Source organism: Thamnophis elegans, chromosome 14, assembly GCF_009769535.1.
Source record: "Thamnophis elegans isolate rThaEle1 chromosome 14, rThaEle1.pri, whole genome shotgun sequence".
In the NCBI taxonomy this organism is placed as follows: Eukaryota; Metazoa; Chordata; class Lepidosauria; order Squamata; family Colubridae; genus Thamnophis; species Thamnophis elegans.
This window is the reverse complement of record NC_045554.1, coordinates 36,909,279-36,932,879: the sequence shown is the minus strand read 5'-3', so window position 1 is coordinate 36,932,879 and position 23,601 is coordinate 36,909,279. Positions and strand designations below refer to the sequence as shown.

The 23,601-nt window shown below is 46.0% G+C and overlaps 1 protein-coding gene across 1 annotated transcript; it reads left to right on the top strand.

Annotated features, from left to right (window-relative positions):
• Nucleotides 1–3,535: 3,535 nt before the first annotated feature.
• Nucleotides 3,536–23,601, top strand: PARD6A (par-6 family cell polarity regulator alpha). Its single transcript, XM_032230290.1, has 3 exons — nt 3,536–3,715; nt 10,182–10,404; nt 22,355–23,601. Exons 1-3 carry the CDS (start codon nt 3,653–3,655, stop codon nt 23,146–23,148), a joined length of 1,080 nt encoding a protein of 359 aa, XP_032086181.1. The 5' UTR covers nt 3,536–3,652; the 3' UTR covers nt 23,149–23,601.

The following is a 23,601-nucleotide window of genomic DNA, read 5'->3' as shown; positions in this document are numbered from 1 at the left end:
ATATTCAACACACTTCTTCTTCCTCCCATTTTCCTCTCAACCACCGCTGTGAGATGGGAGTGAGAGAGAGAGAGAGAGAGAGAGAGAGAGAGAGAGAGAGTGTTTGTGTGTGTGTGTGTGTGTGTGAGAGAGAGAGAGAGAGAGAGAGAGAGAGAGAGACTGACCCAAAGCCACCCAATTGATTTCATGGCTAAGGCAGGACTAGAATTCACAGTCTCCTGGTTTCTAGCCTGGTGCCTAAACCACTAGACCAGGGCTGTCAAACTCATGGCCCACGGGCCAACTGGGTTGCAAGCTGGCCATGCCCACGCCCAGTTTAGCGAAGGGGGGAAATTCGCGATATGTCACTTGATAACACTGTGCCAATGCGTGCTATACACCCCTGCACTAGACCATAATAGTAGAATTTATGCTCACCAGTTAGTAAAATTCAGCTCAAATAATTTGAAAGATTTCTTCAAACAAATTAGTGCTACAAGGTGTCACTTGATTAGAAGTCTTCAAAATAATTTATTATCTTGGCATGGAAAGTTTAAGTGCTATATATCACTGCATATCAGTTGCTGAGGATAGAAACAGAGGAGAGTGTATATTTAATCTATGTTTAATATCTTGCTTATAGGCTTTCTACAAGCACTGTATTAGTCTCTGCTGGAAGCAGGCTTCATTCAAAATAGCTTGTCCTACATTTTAAAGAACAAAGATAAAAAAAAATGTGAAAATACTTTGAACACTGGCCGAATTGATACAGAAAGTTCACACTGTTGTTAACAGCTCCTGCAAATTTTAATCCAAGCTCAAAGATTCCTTTAAGGTTATTTTTCAAATCTATAAAAATAAAACATAAGACTGCAAAAAAAAAAAAACCTTCCAAATTTAAAAAACCTCTTTAATCTCTCTGTGTTAGAAAAACTGGCCAAAGGAAAAAAAAAATATAAAGTCTTTAATCCATAACAAAAAAAGAAATAACATCAAAAACTACTTTTTTCAGATGTTAAATATGACATGGGGGGGAAAAAATCCATGGAGTTTGGGAAGAGTGGATTTAACCAAGGTTTCGGAGGCTTTACACTCTCTACTTTCTTTCATTTCTGTTTTTAAAGCTGCAAATACCAAAGACAATTGTGCCAATGCTGGTTGGGGAATTCTGGGAGTTGAATTACATCTATTTTTTTGAAGATGCCAAGGCTGAGAAACATTGCGGCTTTAGATAAACATATATGAGCTTCTACATGCATTACTTTCAGCTGTACAGTTTATAATTGCCTTGCCTATTCTTTTAAGAAACAGTGGGCAAAACAAAATCTAGAAGGAATTAGTTCCGAATGGTCTGTGACCCCAAAATTACTTCAAGAATAATATAGTTAAAACAGGGAAACGGAACTGTTTTTAAGATCACTCCTAAAAATAGAAGTGGGTGGGAGGGGGGCAGGGGCAGAGCAGCCTCTAACCATGATTTAATTTAAGTAACTACAAAATTCAGGTTTTTTTCCTTTGGTAACCATTATAAGTTGCAGGAATTTTTTTTAAAAAAGCTCCAAGACAGCACCCAGGTTTTTGACAGGCTTCACTGCTTAGTCTAAAAGGAAGCTAAAAATAGGATCATTTGGAAAGACAGAATTATCCAGCCCTTTAGTACATTCACTCAATTTATTTATTTTTTGCTCAAAAAATCAATTCAGTGAGTGAGCTTTAATTAAATCCTCACATGTAGCTCCATCCTTACTTGATAATATTTAATTACAAAGATGCAAAAAAAAATAATGTAATTATTTTTGTTAGATTTTAGGGACAACTCCAGTTCAAAATAGAAACATACATCCATTTCCTCCCAGGCACTTCTACTGTCTGAATATAGTTGGGACACCTACAGAGAATAAGATAGCACAAGTACAGCTGCTGATGCACTGAGCAATGTTTCTGAACCTTTAAAATGTGTGGGTTTCAACTCCCAGCATTTCCCAGCCAGGAAACCTGGGAGTTGAGGTCCGCACATCTTAAAGGGAAAGGAGTAAGGGCACTTTAGATCCAGATAGGGTGATAGGCATCAGCTGCGTTTGCACGATATGCTTCACGGCATTAACCTAATCATACTAGTGAATTAACCTGCTTGCTACCCTGGGCTTCCACAATATCTGGCTAGGTGGCTCGGTGGCTAAGACACTGAGCTTGTCGATTAGAAAGGTTGGCAGTTCAACGGTTCGAATCCCTAGTATAGGTCTCCTGTGTGGGGTTGGACTAGATGACCTCCAAGGTCCCTTCCAACTCTAATACTGTTAATATGGAGCTGTCAAATAGCTAGGTTGCACTGCAACTCTTGTGGATTCTCAGTCTCCGTGTATGGTTTGGGGAGTGGAAGGTTTCTCTGCACCCAATTAATTACCCCAAGGGGGCCACTCATCCTCTGATGCACCCCCTAAAAGGCACTCCAGCCCCGTTGGCTCCCTCTCTTCCATGTTGTTCTGTGCCACACTCTTGACTTCATCTCTGCTTGGACAGAAGCCGAGGGGTTCAGCCTGGATTCCCAAAGGAATCCTTTAGCTTCGTCCTCCAGGCAGCCTCACAGAGCAAGTGGCTCAAACACACACACACACACACACACACACACCACTAGCCGCCAAAGGGAAGAGGGTAAATCACCTCCTTCTTAGCAGGAGGTGACTCCAAAGGCTCAGGTAAGTTTACACACACACAGACACACACACACACACACACACACACACACACACACACACACAGACAGGCCTGAGGAAAGGGGAGTGCAGCGGGTACATTGTTCCAGGGCCCATGTAGCTCAAATTTAAAAAATAAATAAATTACACAACCAAATTTTTAAAAAGAAAAACAATCTTGGATATACACTTCAAACTCTGTGCATAGCGCAAGCCTTTATTAATCCAAAACTCAGTGAACCGTAATTTATGTCATTGATGGAATTTTAATTTCCTTTACTGATTTATTTCAGCTTGCACGTTTGGTTTCATTTCGTTTACAAATAGGTTTCATCTTTCATTTCAGTTGATGAATGGCGATGAAATGTCATCTCCAAAATCTGGAAGCGCCAAAAAAAAAAAAAAAAAAACCCGCTGCACGTTGCAAATGTACAATGATGACATTCTTGATTCGATGTGTCCAGGTGTAGGTGAGCGGGGGCTCCAGACTAGTCTTGTTCCAGCACTGAATAATCCTCTTGAGACGCAAACCCGCACACACTCACTAACTCACTCACGCTCTCTCTCTATTTTTCCTTGACCGACGGCCGAATGGTCCAAACTCCCTTTTCCCTTTGATCTCCCGCCGCGGGATACACCTTGGACCACCCGCAGCCCGGTTACCTAGACGACGTTGTCAGCAACCTTCCATCCGAACGCCGCGGAGGTTCTGAACCCCGCCCTCTTCGGCCCGCCGGAGCCAATGGCGGGGCCCCTCGCCGACTGCTGGGGTGACGTCATAGTCGGTGAGGTTTTCCCCCCCTCCCTCCTCCTGTCTTCTTCCTCCAACACCCCCCTCCTCCCCTCCTGCTGTCTGTCCCCGTTCGGCGGCGGCGGCGGGCGGCGGCGGAGCAGCAGCAGCAGCAATAATAGCCGGCGGAGACGGAGGCGGCGAGACAACCCGCGGGGCGGTGAAGGCGACCCGGCCCGGCCGGCGCAGCATGGCTAAGAACCACCGCACACCGGCGCGCAGCTCGGAGCCGGTCATTGAGGTCAAAAGCAAGGTGAGCCAGAGCGGGGAGCTTGCCAAAGATCGGGGATCGGCGGGCGGAGAAACCCTCCGAGGAGGCTGCGGCAATCCGCCCTCCCTCCCTCCCTCCCGGCCCCAGAGCAGCCGGGCCCAGGCACACAGCGGCGGAATGTTGGATCGGCCGCGCAGCAGGTGCACCGGGGAGCAGCCTCCTCCTCCTCTTCCTCCTCCTCCTCTTCTTCCTCCTCCTCTTCTTCCTCTTCTTCCCAAACGGGCGTTGGGTCTCTCTCCAGGCTCGACCCGGCGATCTCTTGCCTGGCGAGATGGGGGGGGGGGGGCGACGCATCTCGGTTATTGTGGATGCGGCGCGGCGCCGAGTGCTTAAGCCCTGGCCTAACGGGTTGGCAGTGGCCGGGCTGATTGTTTCACCATACCCGCCTCTCCCCGCCAGTCTTTCGGCGGTGCCTCGAGTCGGCGGCCAGATGGGGATTATTATTTGCTCCGATCTGGAGGGATTTCCCCGCTGCTACTGCTGCTGGTGCTGGACAGCCTGAACGGGAGAGAGAGAAATCGGCTGGAGTTTTTCCTTCCTAGGCGGAAAACACACACAACACACACAGAACACAATACACACAACACACAACATACACAACATATACACAACACACACATACAGGCTGCTGCAGCCAGGTTATGCAATAGTGGGGGGTTTTGAAATGGGGAGGGGGTGGTGGCTGAGCTGATGGCTCTGTGTGGCAAATCACCCCACCCCCTCAAGGTATCCCTAATTCGGAGCTGCTGCTGGTTTTGCTTCTTCTGGGAGCCTTCATCAAAGGATGTGTGTGTGTGTGTGTGTCTGTGTGTTAACCTTTGTTGTGGATACCACAACACAGGACACCACTAGGCATGAAAAACAGGGGGAGCATTGATTTGCCTTAGAATAGGGTTGGGTTGGAAAGGGGTATTCCCACCTTGGACCAAGGCAGTGGCATAGGGAGGGATCAGGTGTCCCTGCTCTGCCACCCTCTCCACTGGAATAGCTCAACCCTACAAGTTTGTGCAAAAATGTATCCTGGTCAGGAAAAACCAAGCTTCCCGCCCCCACACACATCTGGGACCCTGGACAGAGGTGCAATGGTGTCTCCCGGTCCTCTCCAACCAGTATGGGTAGTCCTCAACTTACGACCACAGTTGAGGCCAAAATTTAAGTGAGAAATTTGTTAAGTGAGGTTTTGCCCCATTTTACGACTTTTGTCGCTTCCTCGCTTCCACTCTTGTTGTTATTGAATCGCTGCCATTGTTCAATTAGTCACACGTTTGTTAAGTGAATCTGGTTTCGCCCTTGACTTTGCGGGTCAGAAGGTTGCCAAAGGGGAAACACATCACGACGCTGCAGCCGTCGTAAATGGGAGTCAGTTGTCGAGCATCCGAATGTAAATTGCGTGAGAATGGGGATGCTGCAAGGGCCATAAGGGTGGGAAATGGTTCTAAGTCACTTTTTTCAATGCCATTGAAACTTAGAACAGTCACTAAACAAACTGTTGTAAGTTAAGGACTACCTGTATATGGATATGGTTGTCTATATTGGTCGGCGGTTCGAATCCCTGGCGCTGCGTAACGGAGTGAGCTCCTGTTACTTGTCCCAGCTTCTGCCAACCTAGCAGTTCAAGAACATGTAAAAATACAAGTAGAAAAAGAGGGACCACCTTTGGTGGGAAGGTAGCAGTGTTCGGTGCGCCTTCGGCATTTAGTCATGCCAGCCATATGACCACGAAGACATCTTCGTACAGCGCTGGCTCTTCAGCTTTGAAATGGAGATGAGTACCGCCCCCTAGAGTCGGGAACGACTAGCACATATGTGCGAGGGGAACCTTTACCTTTATATTGATTGCAGTTAATGGAAGCTGCATTTCCATATTTCTAAGAAAGGCTGTTGCACTGGCGATCTGGTTCACACAACCCTCCAGTGGCTTACTTGGGTTGATTTTAGCATATTGGATGAACTAAGAGACTGGGGTGTGTGGTTTGATACGTGGTATTAAGCAAGTGTGGTTTGTTCAAATGCAGCAGCGTTAAACAAATCACGGTGTAGCTTGGTATTTGAATACAACCTGTTTAATGTATGCTGCTCCTAGGTGTTATTATTGATCGTTGTAGTGATTAGAAGTAGCACCGAACAAGGAACCTAGTTTTGTATGGTATTAGGCTGGAGGAGCTGAGACTTTGCATGAAAATCTTGTGTACTCTCAGTGATTGTAATAATGGACCATATGTTGCTCTTTGTTCATATCTGTCTTTGGGGAGCATAAAATTTAACTTCTCGCAACAGGGGAAGCAAATCTTTTTTTTTTTTTAGTCTTCTGTTGTTTTGATCCTCTGGAGAACTCAACGAAGTTCTCCAGATGAAAAAAAAAAATACAATCTTCATAATGAAAGAGACACAAATGTAACCATAAATAGTATAATAAAAACATTTCATAATTAGGACACTAACAAGGACTGAATGTGATTGTTTTCAAGAAGATAATGTGTTAGAGCAGGCGTATCCAACATAAAACTTGCCCAGGTAGTTACTAATGGGCTTCTCAGAACCTGGGGAAGAGCCAACTGATTTGTAAAATATCAAAGGTATATGGAGAATATGCTTTTGGAAAAGGAGTTGCCATCTCACCGGGAAATCAACAAGTGGTTAGCAAGAGGACCAAGAAAATCCCTAGCAAACTTAGAAACAAAATGACTGTGAATGCATATGTATCCATTTGCCAAGACTTCTTTTAGGTAAAGGTAAAGGTTCCCCTCGCACATATGTGCTAGTCATTCCCGACTCTAGGGAGCGCTGCTCATCTCTGTTTCAAAGCCGAAGAGCCAGCGCTATCCGAAGATGTCTCCGTGGTCATATGGCTGGCATGACTAAATGCCGAAGGGGCCTGGAATGCTGTTACCTTCCCACCAAAGGTGGTTCCTATTTTTCTACTTGCATTTTTTACGTGCTTTTGAACTGCTAGGTTGGCAGAAGGGTTCCACCACAAAACCGCGGTAGACTAAAGCGCGCTCGATGAAAGCACGTACGTGATGTCATCACAGCGCGACGAAAACAGCACGCTGTGAGCGGTAAAGTTAAAATTAACGCGTAAATCTAAACCTAACCCCCCCAAACCTAACCCTAAACCTAACCCTAAACCTAACCCTAAACCTAACCCTTAACCCTAAACCTAACCCTAAACCTAACCCTTAACCTAACGCTAAACCTAACGCTAACCCTTAACCTAACCCTAAACCTAACCCTAACGCTTAACGTAACCCTTAACCTAACCCTAACCCTAACCCTTACCTTTACGTGAATCGGCTTGCTTTAAAAGCGCTTTTTAAAGCGCCTTTTTTTCTCCGTGGTCGTATTTGTCGCGCTGCTGATGACGTCAGGTACGCGCTTTCGTCGAGCGCGCTTTAGGGGACCGCGGTTTTGTCGTGCCACGGGCAGAAGCTGGGACAAGTAACGGGACCTCACTCGGTTACGCAGCACTAGGGATTTGAACCACCAAACTGCTGACCTTCTGATCGACAAACTCAGCGTCTTAGCCACTGAGCCCCCGCGTCCCTTAAGATTTCTTTTACCTAATAACTTTTCAATATACAGGTAGTCCTCAACTTACAACCACAATTGAGGCTAACCTTTCTGTTGTGAGACATTTGTTAAGTGGTTTTGCCCTGTTTTACAGTATTTCTTGGCACAGCCGTGAAGTGAATCACTGCAGTTGTTAAGTTAGCAACCAGAATCCGGCTAACCCATTGATTTTGGTTGTCAGAAGGTCGCAGAAGAGGAACACATGATCCAGCGTCATAAATAGGAACCAGTTGCTAAGCATCTGAATTTTTATCACAAGGCCATGGGGATGCTGCAAAAGGTTGTAACGGTCATAAGTCACCTGTTTCAGTGCTGTTGTAAGATTGAATTGCCACTAAATGGTCTGTTGTAAATCGAAGCCTACCTATATCTATTTTTTAGCTGGTGAGCAGCTGCTAAAGCTTGACAGGTGCCTTCCAGGTGTGTTGGAGGTATGACCTTCCCAATTACGAGCAGTTGGCTGCCAGATTGTCTTCGAACACAGTCTTAACATATCCCGAGGGCATTAGTTAGAAAAGCTTTTGTCAAGGAAAAAGTTTCTTTTCCATTTCGGTGATTCTGTTGATTGCTGGGCTCAACTCAGGCTGGGAAGATCAGAAATTCAAGGCATGAATTCGCAGTTAGCTGAGATTAAAATCAAAGGTTTTGAGAGCAGGAAATGAGCTAATTCTAATGACATGCTCGGCCACTGTATCCATTTTTCCATTTAAGCTGTAAGTATAAAAGGGAAGACGCTGTGTTATACATATTTGCTGCCTGAGAACAACTTTCATTCTCTTCCTTGAGTACAAAGTCATGTATCAACTCAAAACTGACTACATGTCTGTTCAGGTTGTCCTTGACTCGCGACCACAATTGAGCCCAAAATTTCTGTTGCTAAGCAAGATGTTTATTAAGTGAGCTTTGCCCCGCCTGACGACCCTTCTTGCCACTGTTAAGTGAATCATTGAAGTTGATAAGTTAGTCACAAGTTAGTTGTTAAGTGAATCATTGCCGTTCTTAAATTCGTAAGCGGTGGTTAAGTGAAACTACCTTCCCTGTTGCCTTTGCTTGCCAAAAGGTCGCAAAGCGTGACACTGCAACCGTCATAACTATGAGTTAGTTGCCAAGCATCTGAATTTTGATCACGTGACCACCGGGAGGCTGGAATGGGTGTTAACTGTGAAAAATGATCGTAAGTCACTCTTTTCAGTACCATTGTTACTTCGGTCACTAAACAAACTGTTGTAAGTCGAGGACTACCTGTATAGTATTTAGCAGAAGGCCCAAACTATCAAAACAATCCTGAATAACAATAGCACTTAGACTTATATACCGCTTCACAGTGCTTTACAGCCAGTGGTGGGTTTCAAATTTTTTTCGAACCTACTCTGTGGGTGTGGCCTCCTTTGTGGGAGTGGCTTGCCAGCCATGTGACCTGGTGGGAGTGGCTTGCCGGCCATGTGCTTTCTCTCTCTCTCTCTCTCTCTCTCTCTCTCTCCTTCCTTCCTTTTGTCTCTCTGTCCCTTTTTCCTTTTTTTCTTTCATCTCTCACTTTTTCTTTCTTTTTTCTTTTTTTTCTTTTTTTCTTTATTCCTTTCTTTCTCTTTCTCGCTCTGTGTGAGTCTGTCTGCGTGTGTGTGTGTGTGTGTGTGTGTGTGTCAGTGGTGGGTTTCAAAAAAATTTGGAACCTCTTCTGTAGGTGTGGCCTGCTTTCTGGTGGAACCTCTTCTAACCCGTTCAGTAGATTTGACGAACCGGTTCCACCGAACTGGTGCGAACTGGTAGAAACCCACCTCTGTTTACAGCCCTCTCTAAGTGGTTTACAGAGTCAGCCTCTTGCCCTCGACAATCTTTCAGAAGCAATTAAGGGCTGTAATTTTCCGGGTGAACTCTTAAGACCGCCATAGTGTGTTTTGTTTATATCGCACCAAGCCCTGGTTTGTGCTCTTTGTAGTTTGACAAACTTGAATGGATTGTCTTCACACCCTGCTTACCCCTTCCACTAAGCCAAAACCAAACAAGCCCATTATGGCTTGTTGTGATGTGTCAGCGCAGATAGTGCTTTATTGTGTGTTTTCTCCAAACAGTGTAAAAGTCAGTATTCATTTGAGGGGGGCAGGGGGATGATGAATTAAAAGAGATCTCAACTTTCTTTTTTTTCTACATAGATATTTTATTTATACATTTTCGTTTGGTATACCTAAAAACTCAATATTCACATTGACAGTGTGTTGTCTGGGTACAATTGATTTTGAATAATGATAACAAAAAATTTAACAGTGCTATTTATAACAATTACCATCAAAACAAATTCATCAGCACATTTGCTTATCCTTAATTATTCCCCTTACATTATTTAATTAAACATTATTTTCAATTTTAAGTTTCTAACTTCTGCTTTGATTTTCTAGCCACTGATCAAATGTCTCTGGTATTTAAAAGTATTCCTCCTTATCTTTCAGTTGCATTATTAATCTATCCATCTCGGCACATTCTAATATTTTCTTTATTATACACTTTCCTCTGCACGAATAGCTTCATTTTTTCCAATGTTGTGCAAATGCAATTCTTGCTGCTGTTAAAACATGTAAAATTAAGTATGTATTTCCTTTGTTGTAATTTTCTGCTAAGATATCCAATAAAAATAATTCTGGTTTTAAGTCTATTTATTGTTTTATTATTTCTCCTAGTCATTTTCATATTTTTATCCAATATTTTTTTGCCTTTGGGTTAGGGTTAGGTTTTCCTCTTCCAAAGTCAAAGAGATCTCAACTTTATTTGCTGCTTTGGAAAGTTTAACCCCAAGGCCAGGGTTTTTTTTTCCTGCCTTGGTTGAGCGGCTTTTATCAGTGTGGCTATTATTTTGTGTTTTGAGACTGTTTTATCTTCCTGGCAGTTCGAAGCTGAGTTTCGCCGTTTTGCCATGAAGAGATCCAGCGTGGGTGGTTTCCAGGAATTCTACCAGCTGATCCAGAGGGTGCACCAGATCCCTTGTTCGGAGGTTCTCCTGGGATACACAGACATCCATGGAGATTTGCTTCCCATCAACAATGATGATAACTATCACAAGGCTCTGTCTTCAGCCAATCCTCTTCTCCGGATCATCATCCAGAAGAGAGGTAGGACAAACCTTGAGGATTAACTCCCTTACTTATGTTTTCTATTTCCAATGTGGTATGTGTTGTGGCCAGCCAGCAGAGCTGGCAGCAGATTCGGGGAGTGGGGAGGTTGGGGAGGAACATGGGCCAGTCCTGGAGTCTGGGGAAGGCTCTGATGAGGGCTCTGTGTCGGAGGCAGAGAGGGGGCCAAAGCCGTATGCCAGTTATCAGCTGCCTTCGGAATCAGACATCAATGAGGCAGACAAAAAGCTGGAACCTGTTCCAGAGTTGCCAGATGAAGGCAACAGCTAAAGGACAGGGGTCGACTTGGGAGTAAGGCCACAGGTGGACCATGAATGGCCCCTCCCAGAGGAAATAAAAGAGGAGCAAAAGGGGAGTGGAGTTTGCAGGAGACAATTAGTTCGCTTAATTGGTTTGTGACTCTCAGAGACTCTTTGCCAAGTTTTGCAGATATCAGCCTGGCAGCTCTCCAAGCCAGATAAGGTCTGTGATTGTAAATCCTCCCTTGAAAGACTTTGCTGGATGTCAATGAGCAGAATTCAAAGTAAACTAACAAAAGGGTTTTTTATTGGGACAAGGAGTTTGCTTCATGCTCTTGGGAAGCCTCGGTCAGAACAACTGGTACTTTATTCTTCTCCCCTTTTTCAGGATGAAAGAGGGGGGAAAACAATGCCCTGAGAGCATTAAAATCTTTGCAATCGCAGCTATCTCCTTTGGGGACATGAATTTGCGAGGCTGTGTGGTGGTGCTCTCTAAACTTGGTTGTTTTCTTGCAGACTTTTCATTACCGAACTAGGCAACATCATCAGTGCTAGGCTGCATTGCATTGCTTCTGTTTGGGAAACGAGGAGGCACCCACTAGGGGAATCATGTATATGAATTCCAGGTATCCGTTTGCTTAACCCTGAGGTTCCCATTCTTACATTTCAACGTAGGCCTAGATGGTGAAGGGCCATTTGCTCTCCAGCTAAGGCAGCAACCTGTTCAGACTTGGCCAATCTGTTTTCTCCCCAACAACATGCAATTTGTCACAAATACTCCCCTTGGTCTCAGGTTGATTAACCTGTCCTCCTACTTCACACTTTGAGAGAGAAAAGAATTGTAAACAGCAGGAGAGTCAAAATGAGGCCTAGAAAACCTGCCAAGCTTCCATCTGTTGGACACAGCATAGTCTGCGGTCCCTTACCATTAATCTTTCTGGTTGGGTTGAGATGCATGGCACCTCGGAGCAGTGGTGGGTTGCAGGCGGTACGCCCCGATACGGGCATACGATGCCTGCCTGAAGCATTGGATACCGTTCCAGTCGTGGCACGACAAAACCGCGCTCGTCAAAATAGCGGTGATAAAATCGCGTCGCTAAAGCCGTGACGTCATCACCGCGCGTCATCACCGCCGTGACAACAGCGCGGCAACAGAAGAGCGCTTTAAAACGGCGCCGCGGCAGAAAGCCGATTTCAATTAAGGTAAGGGTTAGGATTAGGTTTAGGGGTTTGTTTTAGGGTTAGGTTTAGGGTTAGGGTTAGGGTTAGGTTTAGGGTTAGGGTTAGGGCTAGGTTTAGGGTTAGGTTTAGGGTTAGGTTTAGGGTTAGGGTTAGGTTTAGGATTAGGTTTAGGTTTAGGGTTAGGGCTAGGTTTAGGGTTAGGTTTAGGGTTAGGGTTAGGGTTAGGGCTAGGGTTAGGGCTAGGGTTAGGTTTAGGGTTAGGGTTAGGATTAGGGTTAGGGTTAGGTTTAGGGTACTGAGTGCTTGGGAATGCGTGGATTTTCCCGCCGCGATTATGTCATCGCGGTAGGGTCGCGTTTTTCCTTAGCGCTTCGAACGGCGCGAATTAGTCTTCGCGCTTATGTCTCCGCGGATAAGCACTTCGCGGATTTGTGGTGGAACCCATTCCAGTATGCTCCAGACGGCCCACCCGCCTGCACGAGCTTCTTACCTGTATTTGAGCTCTTTGGGATTTCTGCTTACGGAGCGCACAGCACCTACGTGACGCTCCCCCTGAGCAACTGGAGCAACACGGAGGCTCGCGGAGGCTTTGCAAGAGGTAAGGACGTGTGCATGCGCGTTCATGTGCTGGACGCCGGGCCGCGTTGCAACCGTACCAAGTGCAATGGGATCCGGAACCCACCACTGCCTCGGAGGCATCTCTTGCCTACTCTTAATATGGGGATCGCTGGATTTCTGATTCAGTTTTACACAGTGATAACGAACGTGTGGAATTCATTGTCCTGCAATGTGGGGATGGCCACATTGGATAGGGGATTGGATCATTTCACCCAGGGCAGATCTGATGAGCACGCTTGGTTTTGAAGACTCAAGGTCACGGCGTAATTCCAACTCCTGGAAGGAGGGGGATGCAGTCAGTAGTGGATTTCAAAATTTTTTAGAACCTCTTCTGTAAGTGTGGCCTGCTTTTTGGGAGTAGCTTGCCAGCCATGTGACCAGGTGGGAGTGGCTTGCCAGCCATGTGACTGGGTGGGCGTGGCCAGCTTGTAAAATGTGGTGAAACTCACTTAACAACACTCTTGCTTAGCAACCAAAATATTGGCTCAGGAACTCTGGCATTTGAAGCGCGCAAGTCTTAAAGCTGTCAAGTTGTAAGACCATTGCACCCTTAACCCTTTAGGAAACCTCCCCCCCCCCCCAGGGGTGTTCAAACTTGACAGCTTTAAGACTTGTGGACTTCAACTCCCAGAATTCCTCCTCCAGTCACGTTGGCTCAGGAACTCTGGCATTTGAAGGATGCAAGTCTTAAAGCTGTCAAGTTACAAGACCCTTGCACCCCTAACCCTTTAGAAAAAAAAACCCAGGGGTGTTCAATCTTGACAGCTTTAAGACTTGTGGACTCCCAGAATTCCTCCTCTCGCTCTTCATCTTGATGATGTGAGGACTAGCGGTGGGGGGAGGGAGCTGGAACCGGTTCTAAACGGCACTGTAGATTTTTGGAACCTCTTCCATAGAAGAGGTTAGAACTGGCAGGAACCCACCCCAGGGATGCAGGTAGTCCTCCGCCTGACCACAAGTGAGCCCGAATTTTCAGTTGCAAAGTGAACCGTTGGTTAAATGATTTTTGTCCCACTTTATGACATGCCTTGCCACAGTTGTTAAGAAATTCATTGCAGCTAGGAGTATAGTTGTTAAGTGAATCTGGCTTCCCCACGGACTTTGCTTGTCAGAAGGTCGCAAAAGGGGACCGTGCGACTCCGGGCTGCTGTACATGTCGTAAATTTGAGTCAGTTGCCAAGCGTCTGAATTTTGATCCCGTAATCATAGGGAAGCTGCAATGGTCGTGCGTGTGAAAAGCAATCGTACGTTTTCAGTGCCGTTGCAACTGCGAACTGTTGTCAATTGGGGACTACCTGTAGGTCTTCATCGGCTACTTGTGAGGATCCAGCGGTAATTCATTGGCTCCACAAGAAAGAAAATGCACAACTGAGGTGGACTTGGATTGATCCAGTCAGATCCCTATGGAGATGCTCAGCCCCCCAGGTCATGGTTGTCCCTAAGGTGCTTTTTTCAAGAGGCAGCTGCACTTTCTGATTTTTCTTTGAAGGTGTTTCACTTCTCATCCAAGAAGCTTCTTCAGCTCTGACTGGATTCAATTTTCAATTTCAATTTAATAACATTTGTATGCCGCCCACTCCCTTGGGACTCTGGGTGGCTTACAGACAGATAAAAAAGCATTTAAAAATTTAAAAATAAAAAAATACAATTGTTAAAATTACACACCATCCATTCAGTCTAAGTGGGGCTGGACATTGATCAACAGCCCCAGACCTGCCGGGGTTCCACCACAAAACCGTGTTTGACTAAAGGGTGCTCAACGAAACCGCGTAGCTGATGTCATCACAGTGCGACAACAGCGCGGAGAAAAAAGCACGCTGTAAACGCTGAACCTAAAATTAACCCCTAAACCTAACCCCCCTAAACCTAATCCTAAACCTAACCTTAAACCTAACCCTTAACCTAACCCTAAACCTAATCCTAACCCTTAACCTAACCCTAACCCTAACCCTAACCCTAACCCTAATCCTTAACTTAACCCTAAACCTAACCCTAACCCTTAACCTAACCCTAAACCTAGCCCTAAACCTAACCCTAAACCTAACCCTTACCTTAACTTGATTCGGCTTGCTTTCAAAGCGCTATTTAAAGCGCCCTTCTTTCTCCACGCTCGCTGTTGTCACCCTGTTGATGACATCAGCGACACGGTTTAATCGGGCGCGCTTTAGTCGAGCGCGGTTTTGTCGTGCCATGGCCTGCCGGAACAGCCAGGTCTTAGTGGCTTTATGGAAGGCCGGGAGAGTGGTAAGGGTCCGGATCTCTATGGGTAGATCGTTCCACAGGGCCGGCGCAGCTACAGAGAAGGCCCTCCCCCGGGGGGGGGGCGCCAGCCAGCATTGTCCGGTCGACGGTACCCGGAGGAGGCCCAACCTGTGCGATCTTGTTGGTCGTTGGGAGGTATGTGGCAGGAGGCGGTCTCTCAGGTAGCCAGGTCCTAAACCATGTAGGGCTTTAAAAGTAACGACTAGCACCTTGAAGCGCGTTCGGAGACCAATAGGGAGCCAGTGCAGCTCGCGGAGGATGGGTGTAACATGGGTGTATCTAGGTACACCCAGTATCGCTCACGCGGCTGCATTCTGGACCGACTGCAGTCTTCGAACACTCTTCAGGGGCAGCCCCATGTAGAGCGCGTTACAGTAATCCAGTCTTGAGGTGACGAGGGCATGAGTGACCATTCGAAGTGCCTCCCGGTCCAGATAGGGCCGCAACTGGTGCACCAGGCGAACCTGGGCAAAAGCCCCCCTGGTCACAGCTGACAGATGGTGTTCTAACGTCAGCTGCGGGTCCAGGAGGACACCCAAATTGCGGGCCCTCTCTGAGGGGTGTATAATTTCACCCCCCCCCAGGCTAAGAGGTGGAATGCTGGGGATGCTGGGGAAATGGAAGGATTTCCACTGGTTAATTGTCCTCGTGACCCGTCAAAACCGCGGTCGACAAAAGCGCGCTCGACGAAAGCGCGTACTGACGTCATCAGCAGCGCGATGAAAAAAATTAAAAATTGAAATAAAAATAAAATTAAAGCAAGCCAATTCACATAAAGGTAAGGGTTAGGTTTAGGGTTAGGGTTAGGGTTAGGTTAAGGGTTACATTAAGCGTTAGGGTTACGTTTAGCATTAGGTTAAGGGTTAGCGTTAGGTTTAGCGTTAGGTTAAGGGTTAGGTTTAGGGTTAGGTTAAGGGTTAGCTTTAGGGTTAGCTTTAGGGTTAGCTTTAGGGTTAGGTTTGGGGGTGTTAGGGTAAGGTTTTCGCTTTAATTTTACATTTACCGCTCACAGCGCGATGTTTTCGTCGAGCGCGATTTTGTCTACCGCGGTTTTGTGGTGGAACCAATTGTCCTCACGGTTAGTTTCTCTTCCCAAGTTGCTTCTCTCCTTGATTAGTTTCCATCCATTCCATTGTTTCTTCTCCTGCCCCTTTGGTGCTTTGGAAAATAGGTTGACCCCCCCCCCCCGCCCCTCCTCTTTGTGGCAGCCTCTCCAATACTGGAATACTGCTAGATAGAAACCTGCTGATCTGAAATATTTGCTTATATAGTACAGTTTTCTTGTTAGATAAGGAGTTTTTTCTTTGAAGACGTTTCACTTCTCATCCAAGAAGCTTCTTCAGCTCTGACAGGATGGTCAGAATCCTTCCATTCCCCATCATCCAGTCAAAGCTGAAGAAGCTTCTTGGATGAGTAGCGAAACGTCTTCAAAGAAAAACAAGAAAGTCCAGTTACCTTTGGGGTCATCCAGCCAGGCCATTCGTAGGCTTCAAATCCATCTTATGAGAGAGCCCTTAACCCAAACCTTCCCCTCTGTTGCTTGTATGTGATTCCGACTTTGGCTTAATACCGAGGTTTCATTCATAAATTGTATCTTACCCGTATCTCGGTGGCTTGTCCATTTAAGAAATATTCCAATCTTAAACAAACAGATACTCCTCCAGATCCGGTTATAAGAAGGAAAATGTATGAATGCACAGAAATGGATAGACTGTCTATGGCAATGAAGGAGCGGGAGGGAACCGAGTACTATCATATTTGGAATAGATGATATTCCCAGCTTGACAGTAAATGTCAAACTTAGGGTATAAAATGTTAAAGTATAGTATATAGAATGTAAAAGATATAAGATATATATGATATTCACTTGATGTTTACTATATAGCAATAGCAATAGCAGTTAGACTTATATACCGCTTCATAGGGCTTTCAGCCCTCTCTAAGCGGTTTACAGAGTCAGCATATTGCCCCCAACAACAATCTGGGTCCTCATTTTACCCACCTCGAAAGGATGGAAGGCTGAGTCAACCCTGAGCCGGTGAGATTTGAACAGCCGAACTGCAGTCAGCTGAAGTAGCCTGCAGTGCTGCATTTAACCACTGAGCCACCTGGGCTCTATATAATAACATGTTATTATACCTTAAATAAGGATATAACTTAGGAGAATGAAATTGAGATAGAATATTTGTAAATAGGATTGTTACGAAAGAGATTGATACCGATATGGAAAAGCTGTTATAAGTATAAATTTGTGTTTTGTCTTTTAAATGTTGGGAAATACAATAAATACGATTAAAAAAAAAAAAATTCCAATCTTATCACACTATGCTGCTTCTGTTGGCTACCTGTTATTTCTCTGTGGGACATTTAGCTGTTTTTAGCTTGTGTTTTGTTCTCAAAACCAGTTCGGCTGTAGGTTAGGCTGGCCGAGAGAAAGAACCATTCAATTTATGTATGGCACTAAGTCATAAAGATGGATAGACTGTTCTCTGTTCCTTGTCTCCAGAGTTCTTCATGGATCAGCAGGACAACCTTCTCCATTCTGACATCCTTCGTATGCATTTGATTAGTCCTCCCAAAAACTAACCCTCACTGCGAAGGTTGAGTGATGGCCATTGTAGTTCATCTATTCACCGAGGCGTGGAAAATGTGAAGTGACAGGTCCCTGAGGCTTCTGCCCAGAAAACAGCTCCCGTGTCCTTCCTTATAAGGAATTCTTTTACACGGAGCCTCCAGGTCCTGCCAGCTCCTTTCCGTTCTGGCATCCCTCTCTTTGGATGGCATATGGTATAAAAACTGGCAGAAGTGTGAGAGTTGTTTATGTTTTCCTTCTGCACCTTCCCATTGCTTTTGAACAGGTGGCTCAGTGGTTGAGAGGCTGAGCTTGTCGATCAGAAAGGTCGGCAGTTTGGCGGTTTGAATCCCTAGCGCCGCGTAACGGAATGAGCTCCCGTTACTTGTCCCAGCTTCTGCCAACCTAGCAGTTCAAAAGCATGTAAAAAATGCAAGTAGAAAAACAGGAACCATATTTGGTGGGAAGGTAACAGCGTTCCATGCACCTTTGATGTTGAGTCATGCCCGCCACATGACCACGGAGATGTCTCCGGACAGCGCTGTCTCTTCGGCTTTGAAATGGAGATGAGCACCGCCCCCTAGAGGCAGGAACGACTAGCACATATGTGCGAGGGAAACCTTTACCTTATTGCTTTGGAGGGGATCAAGGCTTCAAGGATATGTACTTGGTCTTGTTAACTTTTTTGGCAGCTTATATTTGGGTTAGTTACAAAACTAACTCTCTCTTCTCCTTCCCCAGTCCTTAACAAAATAGCAGAGTTGGAAGGGACCTTGGAGGTCTTCTAGTCTAACCCCCATGCTCAGGCAGGGAGTCCGATAGCATTTCAGACAAATGGTTGTCCAATCTCTTCTTAAAAACATCCAGTGTTGGAGCATTCAAAACTTCTGATGGCAAGTTGTCCCACTGATTAATTGTTCTGTCAAGAAATTTCTCCTTAGTTCTAAGTTGCTTCTCTCCTTGATTAGTTTCCATACATGGCTTCTTGTCCTGCCTTTAGGTGCTTTGGAGAATAGCTTGACTCCTCTTTGTGGCAGGCTGTTAGATATTGGAACACTACTATCACGTCACCCTTAGTTCTTCTTTTCATTAAAGTAGACATCCCCAATTCCAGCAACTGTTCTTTATATGCTTTAGCCTCCAGTCCCCTAATCATCTTTGTTGCTTTTCTCCGCACTCTTTCTAGAGTCTCAACATCTTTTTCCAGTGGTGGGTTTCAAAAATTGTTCGAACCTACTCTGTGGGTGTGGCCTCCTTTGTGGGAGTGGCTTGCTGCCCAAGTGACCGGATATGAAGATGCCAACAACACTTGTCAGAACCACCTTAAATTACCTCACACACAGCACTGGCATGCATAAGAATATGATGTAAACCTGTTTTTTAAAAGGCATCTTTGGTTTGCGTTAAAACAACTTCAACACACACAATGTTCTGATTGCACCACAAACGCAGTAGTCATCCTTACCTTTCACAGAGGCACTGAGTTTTATAAATATGAGCATGATAGTGTAGAATAATCATATCCAAGGACCAGTGGTGGGTTTCAAAAAATTTTGGAACCTCTTCCGTAGGTATGGCCTGCTTTCTGGGTCCACTGGTGGGACCTCTTCTAACTGGTTCAGTAGATTTGACGAACCAGTTCTACCAAATAGGTGCAAACTGGTAGGAACCCACCTCTGATCTTTTCTACATTGTGACGGTGACCAAAACTGGATGCAATATTCCAAGTGTGGTTTTACCTTTGTGCACTCAATGTTGTGTTTTTTTAAATTTACCATTGGAACATGTCAATTCTAAATAATTTCAATGAATGTGTGCATTAGTGTCTTTTACTTAACATTAAATGCTAATATGTAGATTATCTTATATCAGCAAACATGTAACTTAGTCATCCCATGGCATTATGGCACAAAACACTCCTCCCTTCACACACACACATCCCTGTTCAATATGGAAGAATTGGCAGCCTAAACATGTGTATTTTGGGGGCTTCTGCACAGGTTATTCCTAATGAATTCTTGCAGGATTCAAACACATTGGTTGCCTTCTTTGTCTGTGTGTTTTCTAGCCAAGATCCACAGAATGATGCATGCAGGGCATAACTCAAAGTGTGACTAAAACTGAATTATTCATACCCCTTTGTAATCCTCCCAGGCTGTGCTCTGTAATCCTAGAAGCAAATGCCACTCAGAAGTAGGGTGAGAAGAAGGAAGTGACCCTTCTGGGCAGGATAAAAATTTTGGATTTATCCTCTAGTGCTTATAGCACTGCTTCTCAAGCTGAGCAGCTTTAAGACTTCAACTCCCAGAATTCCTCAGGTTGGCCATGGTATTGTCAGTAATCCAGAGTGTAACTATCATAGCACCCCATGATCAAAACTCAGCGTTTCTTAATCCCCACCCCAATCAGGCAGTTTTCCACAAAGAGAATAACTCATATTCTAACATTCCATTATGTAACATAGATAAGAGGCTTATCCTTGGGTGATTAAGCCATGTGGCCTGGTGCTGTTGTCCCTTTGCTTAGAGAAACTCAGAAACGACACATCTGGCTGATGTTTCTCCTTGCCAAACAGGCACCACCTTGGCCTTCAGAGACTGTACATCCCACAAGGCTAAATCGTTTTTTGCATCATTAAACCATCCAGCACTTTCAAAGTATCCAATGTTGGGAGAAGGACAGAGCTGTGAAAAGGTAGATCGCTTGGTGAGCCAAAGGCACATTTACAGAGTCAAACCACAGAGAGAATAGAATAGAATAACAGAGTTTGAAGAGACCTCAGAGGTCTTCTAGTCCAACCCGCTGCTTAGGAATGGAATGGAATTTTATTATTTATATGCCGCCCTTCTCCGGGAGGACTCAGGGCGGCGAACAATTCAAAAGGGAAAAGGGGGAACATAAAAATGAAATACAAATAATAAAAATAAGCAACAGTCGCACAACCATACATGTCGAGAGGGGAGGGAACTCATCACCCCCAGGCCTGCCGGCAAAGCCAGGCAAAGCCAGATTTTGACAGGCAGGAAACCCTACACCACTTCAGACAAATGGTTATCCAATCTCTTGTTAAATGATTGCAAAAGAATGCATCAGGAGATGGAAACCCAGAATTTAGCATCTAGTATTGCTCGGTAGATAGGGAGAGATAGGCAAATGGGTAACATAGGTGTGTTTGTGTCAGTGGTGGGATTCAAATAATTTAACAACCGGTTCTCTGCCCTAATGACCATCTGGGTAGGTGGGGCTCGGTGGTCATGTGACTGGGTGGCCGTGGCCAACTCAAGGTCACTCAGGTCGATGGACGCTTCGCCTTAGCTGTTATAATGTAATAAGGGTTAACCAGAGAGGCAGTTTCTGTAAGCAGGGCAACAAACCAGAATGTTCCCTTCCTGCCTTCCTTACAGGATTAGCCCTGTAAAGTGGGAAAAAACAAAAGGAGATTTCTTCCAACAATCGGTTCTCTGAACTACTTAAAAAGTTACCAACAGTTTCTCCCGAATAGGTGCGAACTGGCTGAATCCCACCACTCGTTTGTGAACAATTATACATGCATGCCTATATACATACAGTATGGGAGGTGATATGTGGCTGGAAAGCCATAGATTTGGGATCAATGTTAAAAAAAAGGTGACTTAAAAAACCTTTACAGGTAATCCTCTATTTACAACTATTAGGGAATGTGCCCACACAATGCAGATGGCTATAAAATGGCTCAGCCACGTGACCGGCTCAATTTTATGAGCTTTTTTTGCGCTAAGCAAATTAGCTATTACTCCAAGGTCCCTTCCAAGTCTGTTAATCCGTTATTCAAATGCTGCGGTGATTAAAACAATGGCTTGGTTTTCAGGGGGGAAAAGAACAGAGTCATGTATTGTGAATTGCAGCAAACAGTGGTGAATGAGGGCCAGTTGCTGAACACTTGAAATGCGGCCATGGGACCTGGGAGGGTAGCTATCAGAACTTTGGAATTGGGTCATAACTATTCAGGAAGGTCCATTGTCACATCAGCAGTTGTAAGTCAAGGACTGCCCCAACACTGGAAGTCTTTAAGAAGATGTTGGATAGCCATCTGTCTGAAATGGTATAGGGTTTCCTGCCTTGGCAGGGGGTTGGACTAGAAGACCTCCAAAGTCCCTTACAACTCTGCTATTGTATTGTATTATTGTATTACTCTCTGTGTGTCCCAAAGGGGCTTTTTCAAATCCTTCCATTCCCCAACCGTAAGGAGCCGAAGAAGCTTCTTGGATGAGAAGCAAAACATCTTCAAAGAAAAACAAGGAAGTCCAGTTGCCTCCTGAAAAAGCATCTTTGGGACAATCGTGACCTACATGACTGAGAATTTCCATAGACTAAGATTTACTTGTTCTGGGCACCAGACTCAGACAGTGAGGAGGTTGGGGAGGAACATGAGCCAATCCTGGGGGTTAAGGGAAGCTCAGATGAGGGCTCTGTGTCAGAGGCAGAGAGGGAGCTAGACAGCAGTGAGGCAGAGGAACAGCTGGAGCCTGTTCCCAGTGTGCTCATGCGCCGAGCTGCCAGAAGACAAGAACAACTAAGAAAGCAGGGTCGACTTGGGAGTAAAGCCACACCTTGGAGGTGATTGGCCCCTCCCAGAGGAAACAAAAGAGGAGCGAACAGGGAGTGGGCTTTTGCAGGGGACAATTTGTTCATTTGGTCAGTTGAAGAGTGGAAAGTTTTAATTATAAGAGACGCTGCCAAGTTTTGCTTTGGCCTGTGTTTGGAGACTAGTTATCTGGCAGCGCTCCAAGTGAGATAAGGTGCGTGTGAATACATATTCCTCTGAAAGACTTGTTTGCTAAGCCTTGCTGACTGTGAATGAAAGGAATTCACAGCCTTGTCAATAAAAGGGGTTTTGCAGGGAGCAAGACTTTGGTTCTTGCTTTCTAAGGAAGCCTGGGTCAGAACGTTACTGTGGTTCAGAATAGGGAAGAGCCAACAAGGAGCTCGGGAAAACCAGGGGTGAAGCTGAAGGATGCTATCGCTGGAGAAGAGAACTTCCCCTTGTGACACCTTCTTGTTTTCTTATTCCTTGCAGCAGAAGCCAACGCCAGCGTCTTTGCCTCCAACTCCCTGCAGCGGAAGAAAAAGGGACTGCTGAGGCCGACGCACCAACGGGCCAAGCCCCACCTGTTGATCGGCATGCCCCAGGACTTCCGCCAGATCTCCTCCATCATCGACGTGGACATCTTGCCCGAGACCCACCGGCGGGTGCGGCTCCATAAACACGGCTCCAACAAGCCCCTGGGCTTTTATATCCGGGATGGGGTCAGTGTTCGAGTGGCTCATCACGGGGTGGAGAAGGTGCCCGGCATCTTCATCTCCCGCTTGGTCAAGGGAGGTTTGGCCGAGAGCACCGGACTGCTGGCCGTCAACGACGAGATCCTCGAAGTCAACGGCATCGACGTGGCGGGCAAGTCGCTGGACCAGGTCACCGACATGATGGTGGCCAACAGCCACAATCTCATCATCACCGTCAAGCCGGCCAATCAACGCAACAACGTCATCCGCAGCAGCAAGGCTTCCGGGAGTTCTGGCATGTCCACGGACAGCACGCCCAGCCAGCAGACGCCCAGCCCGGCTTCCCAGTACCTGAGCAACTGTAGCACGGCGGAGGGGGAAAGCGATGAAGAGGGAGACCTGGTCATTGAGAGTGACTTGCCTGCCAGCTGCCCCAACGGGGGTCTTCTTGACAGCCTCCAGCACAGCCTCTCGCTCTATAGCTCCCAAGGCTCCCTGCCTTCCCTGAACAGTCACAGTGGCAGCGGGAGCCCCATGCGGGGCAGCCGAACGGGCAGCCTCCAGGAGGATGGCACCATCATCACCCTATAGCCTTCGGTGCCATGGTTCTATCCTTCCCGTTCTTACTTGAAAAACATTGTCTCTGCGGTCAGCGTGGGAGAGCCTCACCATCCTTGACCATCGGAGGCCAAATCTGGAGATTGGAACCAAGGTTCACCCTCGTTGACTGGGACTTGCACACCCCCTTCATGTTCCAATGGTGCTTCTTGCAACCAAATTGACAGGGGGCATTGGAAGGGGAGGGACCGGTCCACCTTCTTCCAACCCTTGGCTGCCCCAGAGGCTCTCTCCTTCCCGTGTCCAGGGAGCGAAAGGGATGGGCCTCCTCTTACTTTCTCCCTTTCGGCCTATACCTGTATTCCAGGTAGGGGGGCTGGCCTCATTCATCCCCCAAGCTCTGCCTCCAGCAACTTCTCATGAAGTGTTTGATTTTAGGTGTTTTTACGATGACATGTGTCGCAGTTAATATATTGCAACAGACTA

Coding starts and splice junctions, on each gene's coding strand:
- PARD6A (XM_032230290.1), top strand. CDS start 3,653: ATGGCTAAGAACCACCGCACACCGGCGCGCAGCTCGGAGCCGGTCATT. Junction 3,716..10,181: donor TCATTGAGGTCAAAAGCAAG/GTGAGCCAGAGC, acceptor TCTTCCTGGCAG/TTCGAAGCTGAGTTTCGCCG. Junction 10,405..22,354: donor GATCATCATCCAGAAGAGAG/GTAGGACAAACC, acceptor TATTCCTTGCAG/CAGAAGCCAACGCCAGCGTC.